At 42.3% G+C, this 17,945-nt stretch overlaps 1 protein-coding gene across 3 annotated transcripts in view; it reads left to right on the top strand.

Annotated features, from left to right (window-relative positions):
• kcnh4 (potassium voltage-gated channel subfamily H member 4) overlaps positions 1-15,578 on the top strand; it is a 70,606-nt gene extending 55,028 nt beyond the window's left edge. For 2 of the 3 annotated variants that reach the window (XM_008113415.2, XM_016994598.2), the window contains exons 10-16: positions 197-446; positions 724-938; positions 7,687-7,725; positions 10,450-10,817; positions 12,116-12,222; positions 12,869-12,945; positions 13,851-15,578. In XM_008113415.2, the coding sequence (XP_008111622.2) occupies positions 197-446; positions 724-938; positions 7,687-7,725; positions 10,450-10,817; positions 12,116-12,222; positions 12,869-12,945; positions 13,851-14,381 (1,587 nt within the window). In that variant the 3' untranslated portion in view covers positions 14,382-15,578. The remainder of the gene's footprint in view (positions 1-196; positions 447-723; positions 939-7,686; positions 7,726-10,449; positions 10,818-12,115; positions 12,223-12,868; positions 12,946-13,850) is intronic. The other variant, XM_008113416.2, reaches the window with a different exon arrangement.
• The last annotated feature ends 2,367 nt before the right edge of the window (positions 15,579-17,945 follow it).

The following is a 17,945-nucleotide window of genomic DNA, read 5'->3' as shown; positions in this document are numbered from 1 at the left end:
CCTAAGTTCTGGAACAACTTTAGATGGAAAGAAATACAATAGAGCAGAATGGCTATGGGGAAAACATGCAGTAGCTGAAGTGTCCAGTGGTACTGAGCACAGAACTGTAGCTAGATTGTAGGCCGAGAGCCAGTGATAGATTCAAATGGCACCCAACCGCATACAAAATGCCTCACTGCCCTCCTTTTTATTGTAGCTCCTGCGTGACTTTCCAGATGAACTACGTGCTGACATCGCCATGCACCTAAACAAGGACATCTTGCAGCTGCCACTGTTTGAGAGCGCTAGCCGGGGCTGCCTGCGCGCCTTATCCTTGCACATCAAGACCTCCTTCTGCGCCCCTGGAGAGTACTTGCTTCGGCAGGGGGACGCCTTACAAGCACATTACTTTGTCTGCTCAGGCTCCCTCGAAGTCCTCAAGGACAACATTGTGCTGGCTATTTTGGGTAAGTACCCAAGTTCAGCAGGAAGCAAAGCCCAACAGCATCAGAGTCCCATACTTTAGGGACTTGCTCCAGCCATTATTGGCATTAATTCCACACAGTATTGTCACAGGGCCCCTATCCTGCCATCTTAGATTACGTCAACTCTTAGGATGAACAGTTTCTCTACTGCTTCCCTAAACATCCTGTGACTCATAAGTTTTCAGCTCTGGGAAGTCAGGGGGTGTGGCTGAAGTATTCTCTAATCTAATCCCATTCCTGAAACTTGACTGTTTTGTAGGCAAAGGGGATCTCATCGGTGCTGATCTGCCCAGCAAAGACCAAGTAATCAAGACCAACGCAGATGTCAAGGCACTCACCTACTGTGACCTCCAATATATCAGCTTGCGTGGGCTTTTTGAGGTGCTGGAACTATACCCTGAATATTCAGCCAAATTCATGGCGGATATTCACCAGGACCTCACCTTCAACCTACGCGAAGGCAGTGAGATTGAGGTAGGTGAATGTGGCATGCTGCTGGCGACACGGATGTCCTCTTATCCCTTCCCCTCTGTTTCCCTGTATTTCTATTCATTGTTTCTCAAAAGGCCAGTCCCTCCCAAGGCTGGCCACTTGACTTCCCCAGGAATCTTTCACATCCTCTACGAAGCTTACTACTCCCAGTTCCAAACCATCAAAATCCATATTCCTTGTCCTGTGTGACTGCATCAGCATCCCTTTCACCGTTGCTTCTTATGTCCCTCTTTGAGCAGAGAAAGAGAGCATTTCCCTTTCTCTGCAACCCATTTTCAAGTTGCAAGGAAGGTAAAGGCACCTGCAGATGGAGACAATTGTTCTGAAAGAGTATGACAGAAGCCTCTCTTCCTATCATTTTGCCTGCTCATTCCTTTTTGCCCCAGGGTCACTGCTAATGAAGCACATCTTCCAAGTTTTTGAAGCTTCCTGGACAGGGGAATGCATTATATAACAACTTCCCCTATGACAAAATATATTTTCTTTATTACGGGAACTGCTTTCAGAGATAAGAAGGCTATAAAATCTGGGGTGGGGTGAATCTTTCAGAAAATCTGGAAAAGCAACTGTGGCAAATTTAGACAGCTCCAATAATCTGTTACTTCAGACACAGAAAGATATGAAAATACATGTGATCAGAGCATCTTTTATGGGCTGATATTATGACTGGGTTCATAGGCTGGGAATCTTACTGATTGGACTATAGTTTCTAGAATGGCCATGCTGTTTAGGAGATTCTTGGAGTTGTAATCCAAAACTAATGGTTCCAGATTCTGGCTCAGAATAGCCTGGCCACTCAGTAGGGTAAAGCAACCTGCTTTGGGCAACTTCATAGCACAGAAGATAAATTAGGCAGGAATTAGCGTTAGAAAGGGACAGCAAGACTTTCTAAATAGTTGATCCTCATGATGGGAAGAAGGGTGCTTGGACTCCTCTTCAGTCAGTCATAGAATATTTTGACTAATCATTGAATAGTCAATTGGCTTTGGTTCTGCAGGTCATCAGATTCCATAATTCCATATCAGCATAGAAATTGATTTTAAATGTAAGATTCAATATGCACGCTTTTTTGTTTTGTTAAAGGTCAAATTCCAGCTCATTAAAGCTACAAGGGATGGTTTGAAAATATGTTAATAATGGTGTCATTTCAAAAGCGAGTTATGGGGAGAGCAGGATTTGCTTGCAGTGAAGGAATGGGTCTTTCTCAGGCAGTTAATGGATGAACATTCCATTCTGCAAAATAATGAAAGCAAATACATGTAAATGTATTCACAATATAGAGCCCAAAGTACATGTCCCTGAAATCAATCTGAATCAAGCTATTTTAGATTTCCCACTGTGGCGTCTCCTGCAGTTAGAACAGAATTCTAGATCTGTTCTGTTGTTTCTAGATCCTTTTTTCACTTTCCAAACTGAGGATTGAGAAGCATCTGTGATGAGCTGCAACTTCCCACTTTTTCTGAGCAGAAGAGTCAGGGAGGGTGTTTTTTTTAATTACAGCTCCCCAAATTCTACAATCAGTGTATTCCATAGACTCATAGAGTTGGAAGACACCACAAAGGCCATCTAGTCCAAGCCCATTATGTAGGAACACACAATCAAAGCACCTCCAACAGACAGCCATCCAGCCCCTGTTAAAAAGCTCCAGAGCAGGAGACTCCACCATGCTCTGAAGCAACATATTCCACTGTTGAACAGAACTTCCTGAAGTCCGTCCTAACATTTAGGTGGGGGGGGGGCTGTAGTCCTAAAAACAATTTATCCTAACTTTGTATAGAGTTATCGTGACTTAGTTGAGATTTTTTTCCACAAAAAACTTTATGCCCAGGAGAGGCCTTTTTAAATGGCTGTTAAAAAGTCTTGTCCTAAGCGTAAAATCACCCAAGGTAGGTAAAGGTTTTCCCCTGATGTTAAGTCCAGTCATGACCGACTCTGGGGGTTGGTGCTCATCTCCATTTCAAAGCTGAAGAGCCAGCGTTGTCCGTAGACTGCATGGAGCGCCCAAGGGGATCTTAAATCATGGAGAAAATGCACCCCAACAATTGAGTGACTTGGGGTGAATTTTGAGGGAATTGCCTCAAGGATCTAGCAGGAAAATAGGCGCACACAATTCTGAGGGATATTCCCTGTTATTTATTTGTTAACATTTATACCTCACTTTTTCTCCAGTGAGGTCCAATTGGTATACATTGCTTTCTTCCTCTCCACTTTATCCACACAAGGAGCCTGTGAAGCAGTCAGGCTGAAAGTGGGGACAATGTAATTCAACTCCCAGAAATCCTATCAGTTGGTAAACTGGCTGGGATTTCTGAAAGTTGTAGGCCAAAACACCTGGGGACCCACAGATTGAGAACCACTGATGTAATCTAAAATGTGACGATAATTTATAATACTGTATTAAAATCTTAATAGGCCTGGATCTTTCAAACTACAACAAAATAAGCCTAATGCATGGTATCTTTTGTTGGTTGATTATTTAACTGCTCCACCCAGCAAATGATCAGCACCTGGGAAATGGTTGCCATAGAGCAGCTCACCACATGAATCAGGCAATGTTATTTATTTTAAATATTTGCATCCCATTTTTCTGTATGACAAGAAGCCTTTCAAGGCTGCTTAAAGTGAAAGAACATGCAGTAAATACAAGTTTTTTTAAAAAAAAATAGGAAGGCAGTAATAACAAAGAGAGTTCTGTGCTGCACCTGCTGATAAATAAGAGTGGTCACATAAAAAAGCGGTAAAGGCTCTTACACTTTTAACAGTTATGTAGAAGAGGGGATTTTAACTGGTGTAGATTGTGGATTTGTTCACCTGCAATGCTTTCTACTTACCCAACTGTTAAACGTTCTGGATCTTTTGTGCATAGCTACCTTCTGTGTAGAGCAGTGATTCTCAACCTGTGGGTCCCAGATGTTTTGGCCTTCAACTCCCAGAAATCCTAACAGCTGGTAAACTGGCTGGGATTTCTAGGAGTTGTAGGCCAAAACACCTGGGGACCCACAGGTTGAGAACCACTGGTGTAGAGGGTCTGCCGGGTCCAAATGGCAAAAATACCCATTCTCTCTGGGAATACCTCTCTCTTTCACTCACTCACTCATTCACACACACACTATATTGAGGCTAGAGAAACTCCTTTCTGGCTTTGGGATGGTTGGCCCTACTATTGCAAAGAGTGGAGAAACTGCCCCAGGCAGCAAATGCCAGGGGCAGTAGTGGCAGACGCCCACCTGTTCCTCTTGAGTCTTCAAGCCTTTTCCAGACAAAAGACCTAGAACATCATCTGAATCATTCCCTTCCTGCCCCATTTCTCCTTCATCCCATGTCCTCCTCCTCTGTTTACAGTTTTCCCCTTGGCCAGGACGTGCCCAAACTCCTGCTGATTGTGATGGTGGTTTTTGTCCACTAGGACCAAGACCGTGAGCAGCCAGGTACCCGTAAGCTCTCCAACAGCCGTCGGATGGTAACATGCTTTGGGCGCTACCGGCCTGGGCTACATTCAAGCCAGTGACCTAGAGGTGAAAGGTCTTGTGTCCCAACCCAACCCAACCCTACTTCCCTCACTCCATCACCTCCCTCAATGTGTCTTGCTGCTCCCACCTGGCATCACAATGATCCACTCAGTGTCAAAAGCAATCCTGAACTTTGTTCTCTCCTTTCCCTTCTCAACACTTTGATGTAGCACATGGAAAATTGTTTGTCCTTAGGTGTGTCTACTGTGATATTAGGGTGCATTTTCAGCTCCCGCAAGAGCTTGGAAAAGTAACTTTTTGGACTACAACTCCCAACACACACCTACAAACATGGCTACTGGTCACACTGGCTGAAGATTTTGGTAACTCTAGTCCAAACAGTACTGTCCCCTGTTCTCTCCTGAACATATCAAGGCTGTATGTATATTTGTATATGGATCATTTTAATATAAAAAGATCTATAAATAAATTTAGACATTTTCGGAAAAGGCCTTGCTCAGACATAGGTGAGAGTATGGACGGAGCCTGTCAATCTTCAAAGAACAAGAGTCTCTCTACATTTCACAGTCCTGTTAGACATTCATCTCAGGTAAGATGAATGTACTTGGAGAAGACAGGGCTGACACTGTGATACTAGAAATCTATCTTCCGACTTCCACTGCTGAGTATTGAGTCTTCTCATTTTTGCTATTGTTTTTGAAAGCAAGAACAAGAAATGGTTGCAAAAGGCTTTTTCTTTCTGGGCAACAGTATGGAACTTTGTGGTGTAGTTTTTAAAAAAGTTTTTTGCATTTTAGGCCTTTGTGGGCAAAAATGTCCAAACTCTTGTTTTAATAGAAAATATTTTTGTGTGCAGAAAACCAAGATTTTTGCATACATTTGTCATCAAAAGTAATAATAATAACAAATGGCAGATCACCCTTTTCTCTATCCTTTCTTGTTGCGGATGAGAAAACTTGTAAGTGATTTTCACATACCTCCTTAAAGAGCATTAAGAGTCTCTGCATAACATGATAATAAACACAAAGAGAATAACATGGAAGGGGAAGGGGGGCATAATATCGCAATGGTGCTTCCTTACCCCATGTGAGTTCATTTTAACTCAGGGGTTAGGAAGCTTTTTTTCCTACCACGTTCTCTTTGAGACAATCTACTGGAACTTGTATGCTAGTCACAGGCCACTTTAGAACTATCAGTGGATGACGCCAAAGCCTTGAGAAGGCACAGCTAAAGTTTGCAAATTGAACTAAAGTCTGCATGAAACAAAGCAAAGATTCACACATTGCCCTTGTGTGTAGGTTCCTTCACGTTCCTGTTCTACCTAATTGAAGAGAACTTCATTTGAACTGTTTAATAGGGCATTTCATTCTTTCATACATCCCTGGGAGATGTAGTTCTACAAGGTGTATGGATTAACATAATTATCAGCCTCTTGTCAAACCAAAAATCTTTCTGAAGAAGAATGAGAGAAGGGATGGAGAGTAAATTAGATGCAGGAGGATGAATAATTGAGAGCAACACTAAATAGAAGAGATCATAGGAATCCTGAGAAAGGATTTGGGTCACTGGCCAGTATTTGTGCTGTATTGCTTATGCACATGTGTACAGTTGTCCCTCCCCATTTGCAGCTTTGACTTGTGGATTTGATTAAAATATGCTGTGACTGTGCTTTTCCTGCATGGCAGGGAGTTGGACAAGATGGCCCATGTAGCCTCTTCCAACTCTATGATTCTGTGATTCTCTCTAGAAAGATCTAGGTCCTCTAGCATGATGATATGATCAACATCTGCCAGACATTGACCATAGAATCACGCTGAAGGATTTAGAGGTTAATAGAAGAAACATCACTACAAATCTATGGTCAGTGCTGAAGAACCTTGGGATTCCTTTGGAGGTATCCTCTCAGGTTTAAAAAATAGTTTTTTCCCCCACTACTTTCATGGGAATCCTGCACTGTTAACCTCAGCGAATGTGGAGGACTGACTGTAGAACTTTTTTTGGATGGGGCACATGAGCTACTCTTTCAATGTTTCCCAAACTCTAGTCTTTCAAGGGTTTTGGACTACAGCTCTCAGAATTCCAGATCATTGGCCAAGGCAGCTGAGGCTTCTTGGAGTTGAAATCCAAAAAGATTTCAAAACCTAGAGTTTGGGAAATTCTGCTAGATTTTTGCACTCCTTCCAAAACCTGTCGTCTTCCCACTTTTGAACTGAAATCATGTATACCTCATCATCAGAACTGCCTCTTCCCCTTCCTTCCTTCCCAACTTATAAGCAGTTGGGCCCTTCTGGGACATGATATCTGCTGGGTGCAGGAAGGACATGGAACCACTTGATGTAATCTCTCAGCTACTATTTGTCAAAGCTGGAAAGGAAGGAATCAAGCAAAGCCAGGTTTATTATTAGGCAATGTGAGGCAATAGCCTCAGGCAGAAAGTGTGAAGGGGCAGCTTTTTTCCACCATCAGTACTGAAGAGAAATCCAGCTGTCAGTCCACCCAGTTTATGACCAAGGAATGGTGCCTCTTCCCATCATGAAACAAAACGTCTTGGGCCTGCCTTTGGGATCAAGCAAGGATCAATAGGCCAAGAGTTGTTGAGGCTGCAAGATTCCAGTCCTGAGGCAACCAGTTTATATAATACAATGAAAACCCTGTTAACCCATTGTGTCACCCGACCTCAATTGAGGTGACAGCTACGATATCACTATGGAAGCTTGATGTGATGCCGAAGTAAGCAGAGAGGCAGTAAGGTAGCATGCTAAAAACGCATTGCCCTAACAGGTTGCATTTGTGGTGCAAGAAATAGTGTGTATAGGTCCTATTCCTAAAACCTTTTGTTCAATAATCCTCCTACTTTCCAGCAGTTCCTACAAGAGGACAGCCTGTTTTGGTTCTGCTGGAGGGGAAAACCTCATATTTCACAGTTCAGTCAGGATTGTAGCCGTCATGGTTTCTTGGGCCCCATCTACATAGCTATATAAAATCCAGATTATCTGCTTTGAACTGGATTATATTAGTCTACACTGCAATATAATCCAGTTCAAAACAGATAATCTGGATTTTATTTGGCAATGTACATGGTGCCATAGATAGCTTTCCAGCAGAGTAGGCAGTAGATGGTTTGTGATATCAGAACTAGAGGAATAAATGTATGTCAGGTATTTTCTCTTAAACTTCCAACTAAACTGTCAGTCTAAAACCCAAAACCAGCCTTTAAATTCAGGTATTAACCCTTTTTGTATTGTTGTTTTCCTTTCCAGGGACTTCTCCGATTATCCAGGTCCCCACGTTTATCCCAGGTAGCTTGAATTTTCTGTTTGGGGAACTGATGGACAAAGATGGGGGAAGATTTTCTGATTTAATGTCAAATTGATGGGAGGGGAGGGGATTTCCATGCATAATCTCCTAATTAGAATTATATTATCCTAAATATTACACTCATATAACATTTACAGTTATAAATATTATTGATTTAGGAAAGGAGAAGTTATAGCAGGACAACCTGCTTGGTGTAGTGTTTGAGCACTGGATTGCAGCTCTGGAGACCAGGGTTTGCCATGTAAACCCTCTTGTGAATTTAAGAAAGACACACTCTTTCAATCTCAGAGGAGGGCAATGGCAATGCCCTTCTGATCAAACCTTGCCAAGAAAACCCCGTGACAGGGTTGCCAAAAGTCAGGAGTGATCCAAAGGCATACAACAACAACAACAACAACAACAACAACAACAAAAGCTCCAGCAGACCAAAAGCCAATACGCTGCCTCTGAAAATTACCTTTAACAATTGGGAAAAACTCTGAGTGGTCATAAATCTACTCCTAATTTCATAACCCTATCTCCACAAGGTTTTTTACTTGACAAAATGTTTGGTTTCTGTACCATACTTAGCTGAAAATTAGCCAGAAGCCTTTGAATTTGCTAAAAGCAAAACATTATTGACTGCATGGGTGGGCTTCAAGAAGGGCCTGCGAGCTGCTGATAGGGCTCTTTGAGTTGGGTTGTCAACTAGCTGGACACCAAGGATGGGCATGTAACTTGGGAATGGCAGCAGGAAATCAGTAATCTGATTACAAAAAGGAGGAAACCAACAATCCTCTCCCAATAATGAGCAGTGCATCTCTAATGTGCATACCACATCTAGAGACTTTCTATCAAATAATGACCAGGAACCGGGGGCCCTGATTCTGGGTCAGGAGAATTCTAGGGGAACAAACCTGTAAAAGAAACAATGGGATTTTGGAAATAAATATTGTAACTGGCTGGTCTGGGGTGAAGAGATAGCACTAGGTGAAGGGTAACAAAAGGTAAATAATATGAGTATGTAATATAGTTAGAGAGTGAGAATACTATAGGAGCTATGATATATATAATTATGTACTGCAAATTTGTTTTAAAAATGTGTAAGAAGTTTTAAGTACCTAATATGTAAAATTGGAGCCTCCGGTGGATCAGTGTGTTAAAGCACTGAGCTGCTGAACTTGCAGACTGAAAGGTCCCAGGTTCAAATCCGGGGAGCGGAGTGAGCGCCCGCTGTTAACTCCAGCTTCTGCTAACATAGCAGTTTGAAAACATGCAAATGTGAGTAGATCAATAGGTACCGCTCCGGTGGGAAGGTAACGGCGTTCCATGCAGTCATGCTGGCCACATGACCTTGGAGGTGTCTATGGACAACGCCGGCTCTTCGGCTTAGAAATTGAGATGAGCACCAACCCCCAGAGTCAGACACGAATGGACTTAACGTCAGGGGAAACCTTTATCTTACTATGTAAAAATTCACAATTATTCAATAAAAATTATTATACTGGGAGAGAAAAACACACAAAGATTTTCAGGAAAAAAAGGAGAATTCTAGGGGGTTGCTCTAACTTTCACTGTCTGTATTTTCCTTCTCAAACCAGGATCCTTGGTGATACAAGGAACTGGATTATTGTTTCTTAGATTGTACTGCATATTGTAGGGTTGTCCTCAGGGGCACGAAACATTGGGCATTTCTGTGATTCATGGGTCCCACTGACATGGTCAGAATGCTTTCAGTTTTGTGTCTCTTCATTTGCCTTGCTATTGCTTGCCTATGCACACATTGCCTTTGCTATGCAGCAAAGACAAAAGAATGGGGAAATTGAGCCACTGCCCATTTTGCAGCATCTTTGCCCAGTCATGTATGCCTAGAGGGAAGAGAGCATTGTAGAGACAGAGAAAGAGAAAGGATCACAGAGAAGGGAGGCCCATTGAGGAGACTTTAGCCAAGAGCCTCCCAAAACCTAGAGCCAACACTGCTAGAGTTTGTATACGTTATGTCTACACAGGGCAGCAAGTAAGTAGGGGACAATAAGTGCGTTAGAAGTATTGAATTGGCAGGCTCATAGTTACCATCCTGACCTTTACATTTAAAACAATCTCATTTTTTCTTAGCAATATTTAATATTCAGGTACATTATTTCAAACAGATAATTAAATGCTTTGAAGTCACATGGATTTTAGTATGAGGACCATTAAGCATGAATTAAAGCTGCAATCATATATCCACTTAGTAAGGGCGACTCCCATTGAACTCAGTGGAGTTCCTTTCTGAGTAAGCATATAAAAGATTGCACTGTAACCTTCCTATTTAATTATACTCAAGAGTGCATAACTTTGAAGAATACTTTTAGAAGATTGATGACATGATTCATCCAAAGTCAAAATCTGAAAGTTAAATTTGACAGATGTTTAAAACTTAAATCCTCAGTTTTAATTCTGATCGGTTGCAAATGTGTATGAAATTGCAGCTTGTATCTTGGTTCATGACTGCTGCATCTGAACTCTAATTTTCTAAGTATCATGAAGGACACTTTCTTCCAGATATTCAGCCACAACTATGAAAATATCCTAATTGCTGGTGGCTCACTCTTAGTTCTTGAAATGAGTAGAATGGGATAATAACCTTGCAAACTCCCCATTCGTTCTCATGAAGTTCTTAAAGGTGATTTAAGAAAAATCCTCCCCCAATCACCTATTGAATTCCTTTTTTTCCTTATGGCCAGCCTCATTCTGAAAGTGGTGCTGCCCCCGAGAAACCCCTACCATCCATCCAGGAATTCATTGAGGACACTGAAGACATCTTCCAATCCTCACCTGCCTCCATCACCCACCGCAAACTCCTCTTGCCCAACCTCAACAGTCCTGTGAGGAAGGGTTCCATCAGCAGCCTCCTAGGAGATGATCTGCGACAGTTTTCAGCCCTGCGGCTAACTTGCCGGTCTCCAGCTCGCTGCAGCCGAGGCCATAGTCCTTCTCCACGGTTTCGCCGAGAGGAACGATTCTCTGACAGTGAGATCACCTATGCGCGGAAACCTGGCAAACTCCTCATTCCTTCTCTCATGAATTGTGGACCCCCAGACCTCAGCCCCAGGTAGGAACAGGGATAGAGCAATGCAGGGTTTATAAGGTGGAGCAGTTTTATTAGGAAGGGCAGTGGCATCATTTGCTACCCTTACTCTTGGCTCTCCCTAGACTGAGCTGCAGTTTTCACAGTATCCGGAAGGAAAATGAGTTTTCCCCACAAAAAATGTCTTATTGTAAGCTATCCCTACTGAAATGAAAAGGCTAGCATCTTAAATGGTACACTTGGTGCATAATAGCCCCCACTTCATAACTCCATGACTTCCCCTGGCTGATACCACCCTATGGGACACTGCAGTGGGGAAGGTGACTCCATTGCAGTTGGCTACAAAGAGAGAAAGCAGTATGACAGCATTATCTGGTTGCCTTTCTCCCTCCCATTTCTTATCAGGGGTTGGATCGGGTTCCTTGCTAATGTCACTAATTCTACCCGAAGTATTTTGTTTTGGCTTGGTCTTGAATGCATAACTAAAGTTATATCAGCACTGAAAAATTATAGCAGTTTGGTACCACTTTAAGTGCTCCAGTTCAATGCTATGGAATTCTGGCATTCTGAGATTTGTAGATTTGTTAGACCTTTCTCTGTTGGAACCCTCTGATGTCACAATAAATAACAAATCCCAGGATTCCAAAAGATGGAGTGGCAAACTGCTATAGTTCACAGTGTAGATGAATTAATATTATGTTTACAAAAAGATTTACTTTTCTCTGTCTGGTATCATAATAAGCTACAAGCAGCAGGATTCTGTAGGATGGAGCTATAACAGTTAAAGTAATGTCAAACTACTATCATTCTGTAGTGTAGATGAACTAACATGTTTACAAAGATCTGCTCATGAAAAGTGTTAGAAATAGTTTGTTGATGCGACTCAATATGTTACGTATTTCAGACTTTTGAGGGACAGGACTGTGGACCTTTTAATGAGTACCTACATTTCCAATATTCCACAGCATTGCTGGGTAATGGTCTATCAGTTCACACAATTATTATTTGTTTACCAGCACTGGGAAATTAATGCTTGTAGATTGAAATGCAGGGATAAAGCAATGTCTATGTTCACAGAACCACTGAGGCCGAGCATGAATTGCAACAAAATTTAGTTCCAGCTGAGTGACACCTTTGTCTTTTTTATTTGTTAAATTTCCCCCTGCCTTTCTTCCAGTGAGCTCAAGGTGGTGTACTTAGTCCCCCATCCATGAAGTAAGTTAGGCTTAATGGGTGAATGGATATTTGAACCAATTATTTGACTTCTGTCTTTCTACCTTTTGACTCCTTATTAAAGTTAACTTGTCTGCCACTCACTATAGAGTCGTAGATGGAATTGAAGATGACAGCAGAGCATCAGAGACACAAACCTTTACTTTCAACATGTACCAGCCTGTTCAGAACTCAGTACAAGAGCCTCCTGTGCCAGGTAACCTTGACAATTTTTCCTACCAGAAATAAATGGGTATTATGGAAAAGTAGAAATGGTTCACACCTGTAGGCACCACACAGCTACCTTTTGATTTACCATCTTGACATTTGAGAAGAAATTAGAATGAAAATATATCTACAGATGGACTCTGATTTCATAATTTATACTTGGGTTGTTGAATTCCATTGTTTTGTTGGTGTAGCATTGGACCTGGAGTCTGGATGTTTCTTTTTCTGACTACAGACAGCTCACAGAGCTGAGGGTTCCTCCAACCCCTCTTCTGTTTTGTATGCCCTATGGATAAGAAACTGGTATATTAAATGTAAGGTTAGTCCTAGGGCCTTCCCCTGTGAAACTTCCATCTCCATGTAAAGACATTTTTGGTTTTTAAATATGAAGGGACATCCAGTGCTATGGCCCTCGTCTGCATTTTACCTGGTAGAAGTGCTGAAATGGAAAGTGGACTGTAGCTGTTCTTAAGTTTATATGTCAACAAATGCAATCCAGCAGTCCATGTTTCAGGGGTTCATTCTGCTGGAAAAACTCCCTTTCTCACATGAACCCACTGTCAAAAGACAACTCGTAGCTCTTTTTTCCCATCCTCTCATCTTTCCTTTTGGCTTCTCTTGGATTTTTCTCACAGGAATCGAAGAAGCCAACTCTGTGTTCACCTCAGACACTGACGAGGTAAAGGAGAACATCAGGAGACTCAATGAAGAGGTGGGATGCAGCAGGGCTTACTTTCTGGAAGGTCTCACTATAACTGAGTCCTTCTTCCATCTTGTTTTTCAATGCCTGAGAAACAAGACCTGGAAAATGTAATGCTAAAGTTAAAATACCTTGTTGTGCAAAATTGAGTTAAAATGCAAAATGTACTCCTGGTATGTATCTGCACTACACAATTATATCTATAGAAGTTAAAAGTGATACATTTCTGCATTCCTTAAGCAGAGTCCTTTTCTCTTACCATATTGCATAGCTACAAGAAAAGCCTTCATAAACCAGGCAGTTGGGAAAAGGGCCTTATAATCAGAAGACAATGAAAATTCAGCCTTTCAGAGATTTTGTCTCATAGTCTGAGACCCTTCCTTTCCTATCCTCATTTCTGAATAAATAAGAAAGATGTATGGCCTCAAGAATCAAAATCAAATTCTCTGTCCAAACGCACCACTTTCTGCCAGTGCCTGGTTTCCTTTCTGTGTGTGTGTGTGTGTGTGAGGGTGGGGGACTTGTCCTGCCCTTGGCAGAGGGAGGAATGAGGAGGAAGATTTTTGTGTGCATCCCCGGAGTTGGCGTTTCTGACTCAGGGTGTCAAGGTTTAAAATTAGCATGGCTTGCTGACAATTTCATAGCAACTAAGCCAGCCAGCCTTCTCCTCTTCTATTTCTTCTCCCCACTACCACCCACTATCACCCCTGTGTTTCTCATTCTTAGTAAGACCCCAACTTTGGCAGCACTTTCCACCATCACAGCCTTCCTGCCCACCCTGTGCTTGTAATGGCTCTTCCTTCGGCTTTATTATGCAAGATATCATGAAAATGTGCCTTTGAAAGACTTAACTAAGCTTCTTTCCTGGCCACTTGCTGGCATTGTTTGTTTTTCTGATTCTCCCTCTATTCTTCTAGATCAGCAACCTGAACCGGGAGGTTTCCCAACTCAGTCGGGAGCTGCAACATCTGATGAGCCTCCTTCAGAGTCAGCTGGCTGCTCAGTCTTCCAACCTCACTGCCTCAACCTGTCCCCACAACTGCATTCACAGCTCTCCCTCCACACCTCCTATCAGCAGACTGCCTTTGTCTCAGACCTCTGCTTCCATGCCAACCTGTGGCCTCCTGGCCTCCTCAAGTGTAGACTTTTCTGCCTTCACCAGTTCATTTTCCAATTGCACAGAGCCCTTGGAACCCCAAGAACAGAGGGGCTCTGCCTCTTGTGGTCCTGCAAGTCCTGCGTACCGGTACCATTCTCCTCGAGAAGAGACAAGACATAAAAGCCATCACCATGGGCAGACGGACAATATGACTTCTTGTTCAAGCTCTCCAATGTTGTGTTCTGTTACCTCACTCTCCCCAAGAAACTCTTTTTCCAACTGCTCAGGGCAGAGCTATCCGCCAACTAAACGCTTCTTTTTACGGTCAAGTTCAGAAAGTTTTCGCTGATGCCAAGGAACCTCCTGCCACAGCCTCTTCCTTTTGGATATTCGGTGCTCAGAACTCTGTGGCTGCCAGCACCATCCTTTCTGATTTTTTTTTTGGTTACCAATAGGGTTTTTTTAAAAAAATCACTCCATAGGGGATGGGATAGAATTATTTCTTTGAGAGAGAAAATTAAGCTCAGTTCCGGATTCCAGCTTTTGGGTTTTCAGGACTGTTTTGAAGCAGGGGTAAAGAATTTGTGGCTTTCCAATATGTTTTGGCCAAAAACTCTCCACATATCCACCCAGCATGGACAATGGTAAAAATGTAGGAATCATAACCCAAAACATGCAAAGGAACAAAGATTCCACACTGTTCTTTTACAGGGCACTTTAAAAATGGAATCAAAATCTTACTGGTATGTTTTGAAGGCAATAATATTTACACGTTGACTTTCCATACAGAATCATATACACCCTATCTTCAAAATCCCCAAATCTAACGGCTACCATCTAGTCCAACAATAAGCATGTTAAGACTTAGAATTATACACGCATGTGAGCCATAGGGCTGATCCAAACCATTTTGGTGGAGGGATGTGAATCTATATTAGACTGCCATGGTTGTTAGTTAGCCTGAGGCATGATCCATCAGGAAGTTCAGCTGTGTAAGCCTGACTGCAGAGAATGGGAAATGCACAAGAGCAATACTTGCACTATTCCAGTTGATTTTAGTGAGGCTTGTGTGAGATTCTCTCCAGTGGATTGTTCCCTATGGATCAGCTCTATCCTCCCTGGGCCACCTTTGATTGGGCCCCAAATGGCAGCCACCTCATCTTGCCCCATAGTAGCACTGTTTCTGGAGATCCCTTAAAGAATAGCTATACTTTGAGGCAAGGTGTGGTGGATGCCTTACCTCATCTGTATGTGTGTTTTTGTAATCCATCTCAAGGTAGAGGCAATCACTAAGTGATATTTTTCCTCAAATTTGTTCCATCTTGAGCTTGTCCCTTTCTTCTCCTCCATCAAACGTCATAACTGGAATCTCTTGCTTCTGGACACTGGTTGTTTTTCAACCCTGCTATACAGCCAAAACTTGTTTTTCTATTAAATTATTTTCTCTTTCTCCTCTTTCTTTAATATTTATGTTGAAAAGGGGTGCCAGAGGGAGTGTGTGATCCTTCTGTGAAATGTCTAAAAATTAAAGATTTTTGTTTTTCTACCTATTCTGACAGTTTTTGTGGGTGGAGGGGGTGTAGGTAACCTACAAACAAGAGGAGAGAGCTCTGGGTAAATACTGTGGCATTGGCCTCATTCTTTCCAGCCAGAAAAAAAAGCAGTTTGGCTAATTAGCTAAAGTCAATCTCTCGCTTTCCCATCTTCTCTGAGATGTAATGTATCCAGACAGTGCAGTACTATTCTGACTTCACACCAGATTCTCTCTTTCTAATTCAAATGATGCTAGGGCTCTAAGTTGCCTGCAAGTTGCATAGTCTCTAAGTAGCAGGCCTAATCCTAGTGATGTGAAAGCTGAACAAAGCTTGAGGCTGGCTCAAGATATTTTGTTACTTGAGAAGAAGTACAAGAGATCATCCCTTTTCAGATACAAAAGCTAATTGGACTGGTACTGAAAACTTTCTTCAACATTAATTTAAGATGAATCTACACTGCATTATATAGCCAGTGTAAACCCATATAATGCAGTTCAGGGCAGTTAAACTGCATTATATAAGTCTACACTGACCATATAAAGGAGTTCCAAACTACATTATATGGCAGTGTAGATTCAATCTTAGGGAGCACAAGGTATGTTGTATGATGCACACATTTTTCCTACACCTCCTTACTTTCCAACTTCCAGCATCCCCTTAGTCCCCTTCTACACTGCCATATAATCCAGATTATCAAATCAGATAATCCACATCATCTGCTTTGAACTAGATTATTTGAGTCTACACTGCCATATAATCCAGTTCAAAGCAGATAATCTGGATTTTATATGGCAGTTTGGAGGGACCTCAGGGCCCTTCCACACAGCCAAATAACCCAGAATATCAAGGCAGATAATGCACAATATCTGCTCTGAACTGTTTTATCTGAGTCCCCACTGCCATATAATCCAGTTCAATGTGGATTTTATACAGCTGTGTGGAAGAGGCCTCTCTCTCTACTTAATGAAAGGCCAGTTCTTTTGCAGCCACTTAGTGAAAAACAAAAGGTGTTTTGAACTTGTACAAAGGCATTCTGTGGCACCACTGGGACTGGTCATCAAGGCCTAACATTTAGGTCCTGCAGATCACAATGCTCCCAGAAAGCAGCAGGAGATGAAGAAGCTATAGCAAAAAACCTGCTGATCATGCAAATAGTTCTAGGTGTTCATTTTATTCTTTTAATTTCAGGTGTCCTGCCTAAATATACTAACAACTCCAGATCTTGTCTCATCTTGGAAGCTAAGTAAGGTCCATACTTGATTAATCCTTGGACAAGAGACTCCCAACAAATCACAGGTGCTGTAGGATATATTTCAGTGGAAGGAACTGGCAAAACCACCTCTGAATATTCCTTGCCTAAGAAAATTTTGTGATAGTGATTCTCAAACATTGATGCTCCAGGTGTTTTATCCCAGACACTCCTGCCAGTTAGGGTCCTTCCACACAGCCATATAATCCAGACTATCGGGGCAGAAAATCCCACAATATCTGCTTTGAACTGTGTTATCTGAGTCCAAACTGCCATATATTCCAGTTCAAAGCAGAAAATGTGGGATTTTATTCAGCTGTGTGGAAGGGGCCTTGGTCCTCCAGAAATCCAAAACATCTGGAGGACCAAAGTTTGGGAACCACTGTCCTATGAAATTGATGCAGGGTCACCATAAGTCAACTTGCAACTTGAAGACACACACACAGTATTTGTGGCCTGAAGCTTTGACCATTGGTTCACAAGAAAACCTAGGCCCCTTTTACACTGCTAAATAATCTAGATTATCAAAGCAGGTAATCCACATTATTTGATTATATGAGTCTACACTGCCATGTGGAGCCCACGGTGGTGCAGCGGATTAAAACGCTGATCTGCTGAACTTGCTGATCAAAAGGTTGGTGGTTCAAATGTGAGGAGTGGAGTGAGCTTCTGCTGTCCCCAGCTTCTGCCAACCTCGCTGTTCGAAAACATGCAAACGTGAGTAGATAAATAGGTGGAAAGGTAACAGTGCTCCATGCAGTCATGCCAGCCACATGACCTTGGAGATGTCTACAGACAACGCTGGCTCTTCGGCATAGAAATGGAGATGAGCACCAACCCCCAGAGTCAGACATGACTAGACTTAATGTCAGGAAAACCTTTACCTTTTTACACTGCCATACAATCCAGTTCAAAGCAGATAATCTAGATCAGGTATCCTCAAACTCTGGCCCTCCAGCTGTTTGGGCCTCCAACTCCCAAAATTCCTAACCATTGAACAAGCTTGCTAGGGCTTCTGGGAACTGGAGGCCAAAACAGCTGGAGGGCTGGAGTTTGAGGATGCCTGATCTAGATTTTATATGGTAGTGTAGAAGGGGCCCTAGTTTTAAAGGACTGTGGGCTCCTTCTA

The sequence above is a fragment of the Anolis carolinensis genome, chromosome 6 (assembly GCF_035594765.1).
Source record: "Anolis carolinensis isolate JA03-04 chromosome 6, rAnoCar3.1.pri, whole genome shotgun sequence".
Taxonomy (NCBI): Eukaryota; Metazoa; Chordata; class Lepidosauria; order Squamata; family Dactyloidae; genus Anolis; species Anolis carolinensis.
Note: the sequence above shows the minus strand (reverse complement) of the source record. Positions and strands in the feature narration are given on the sequence as shown.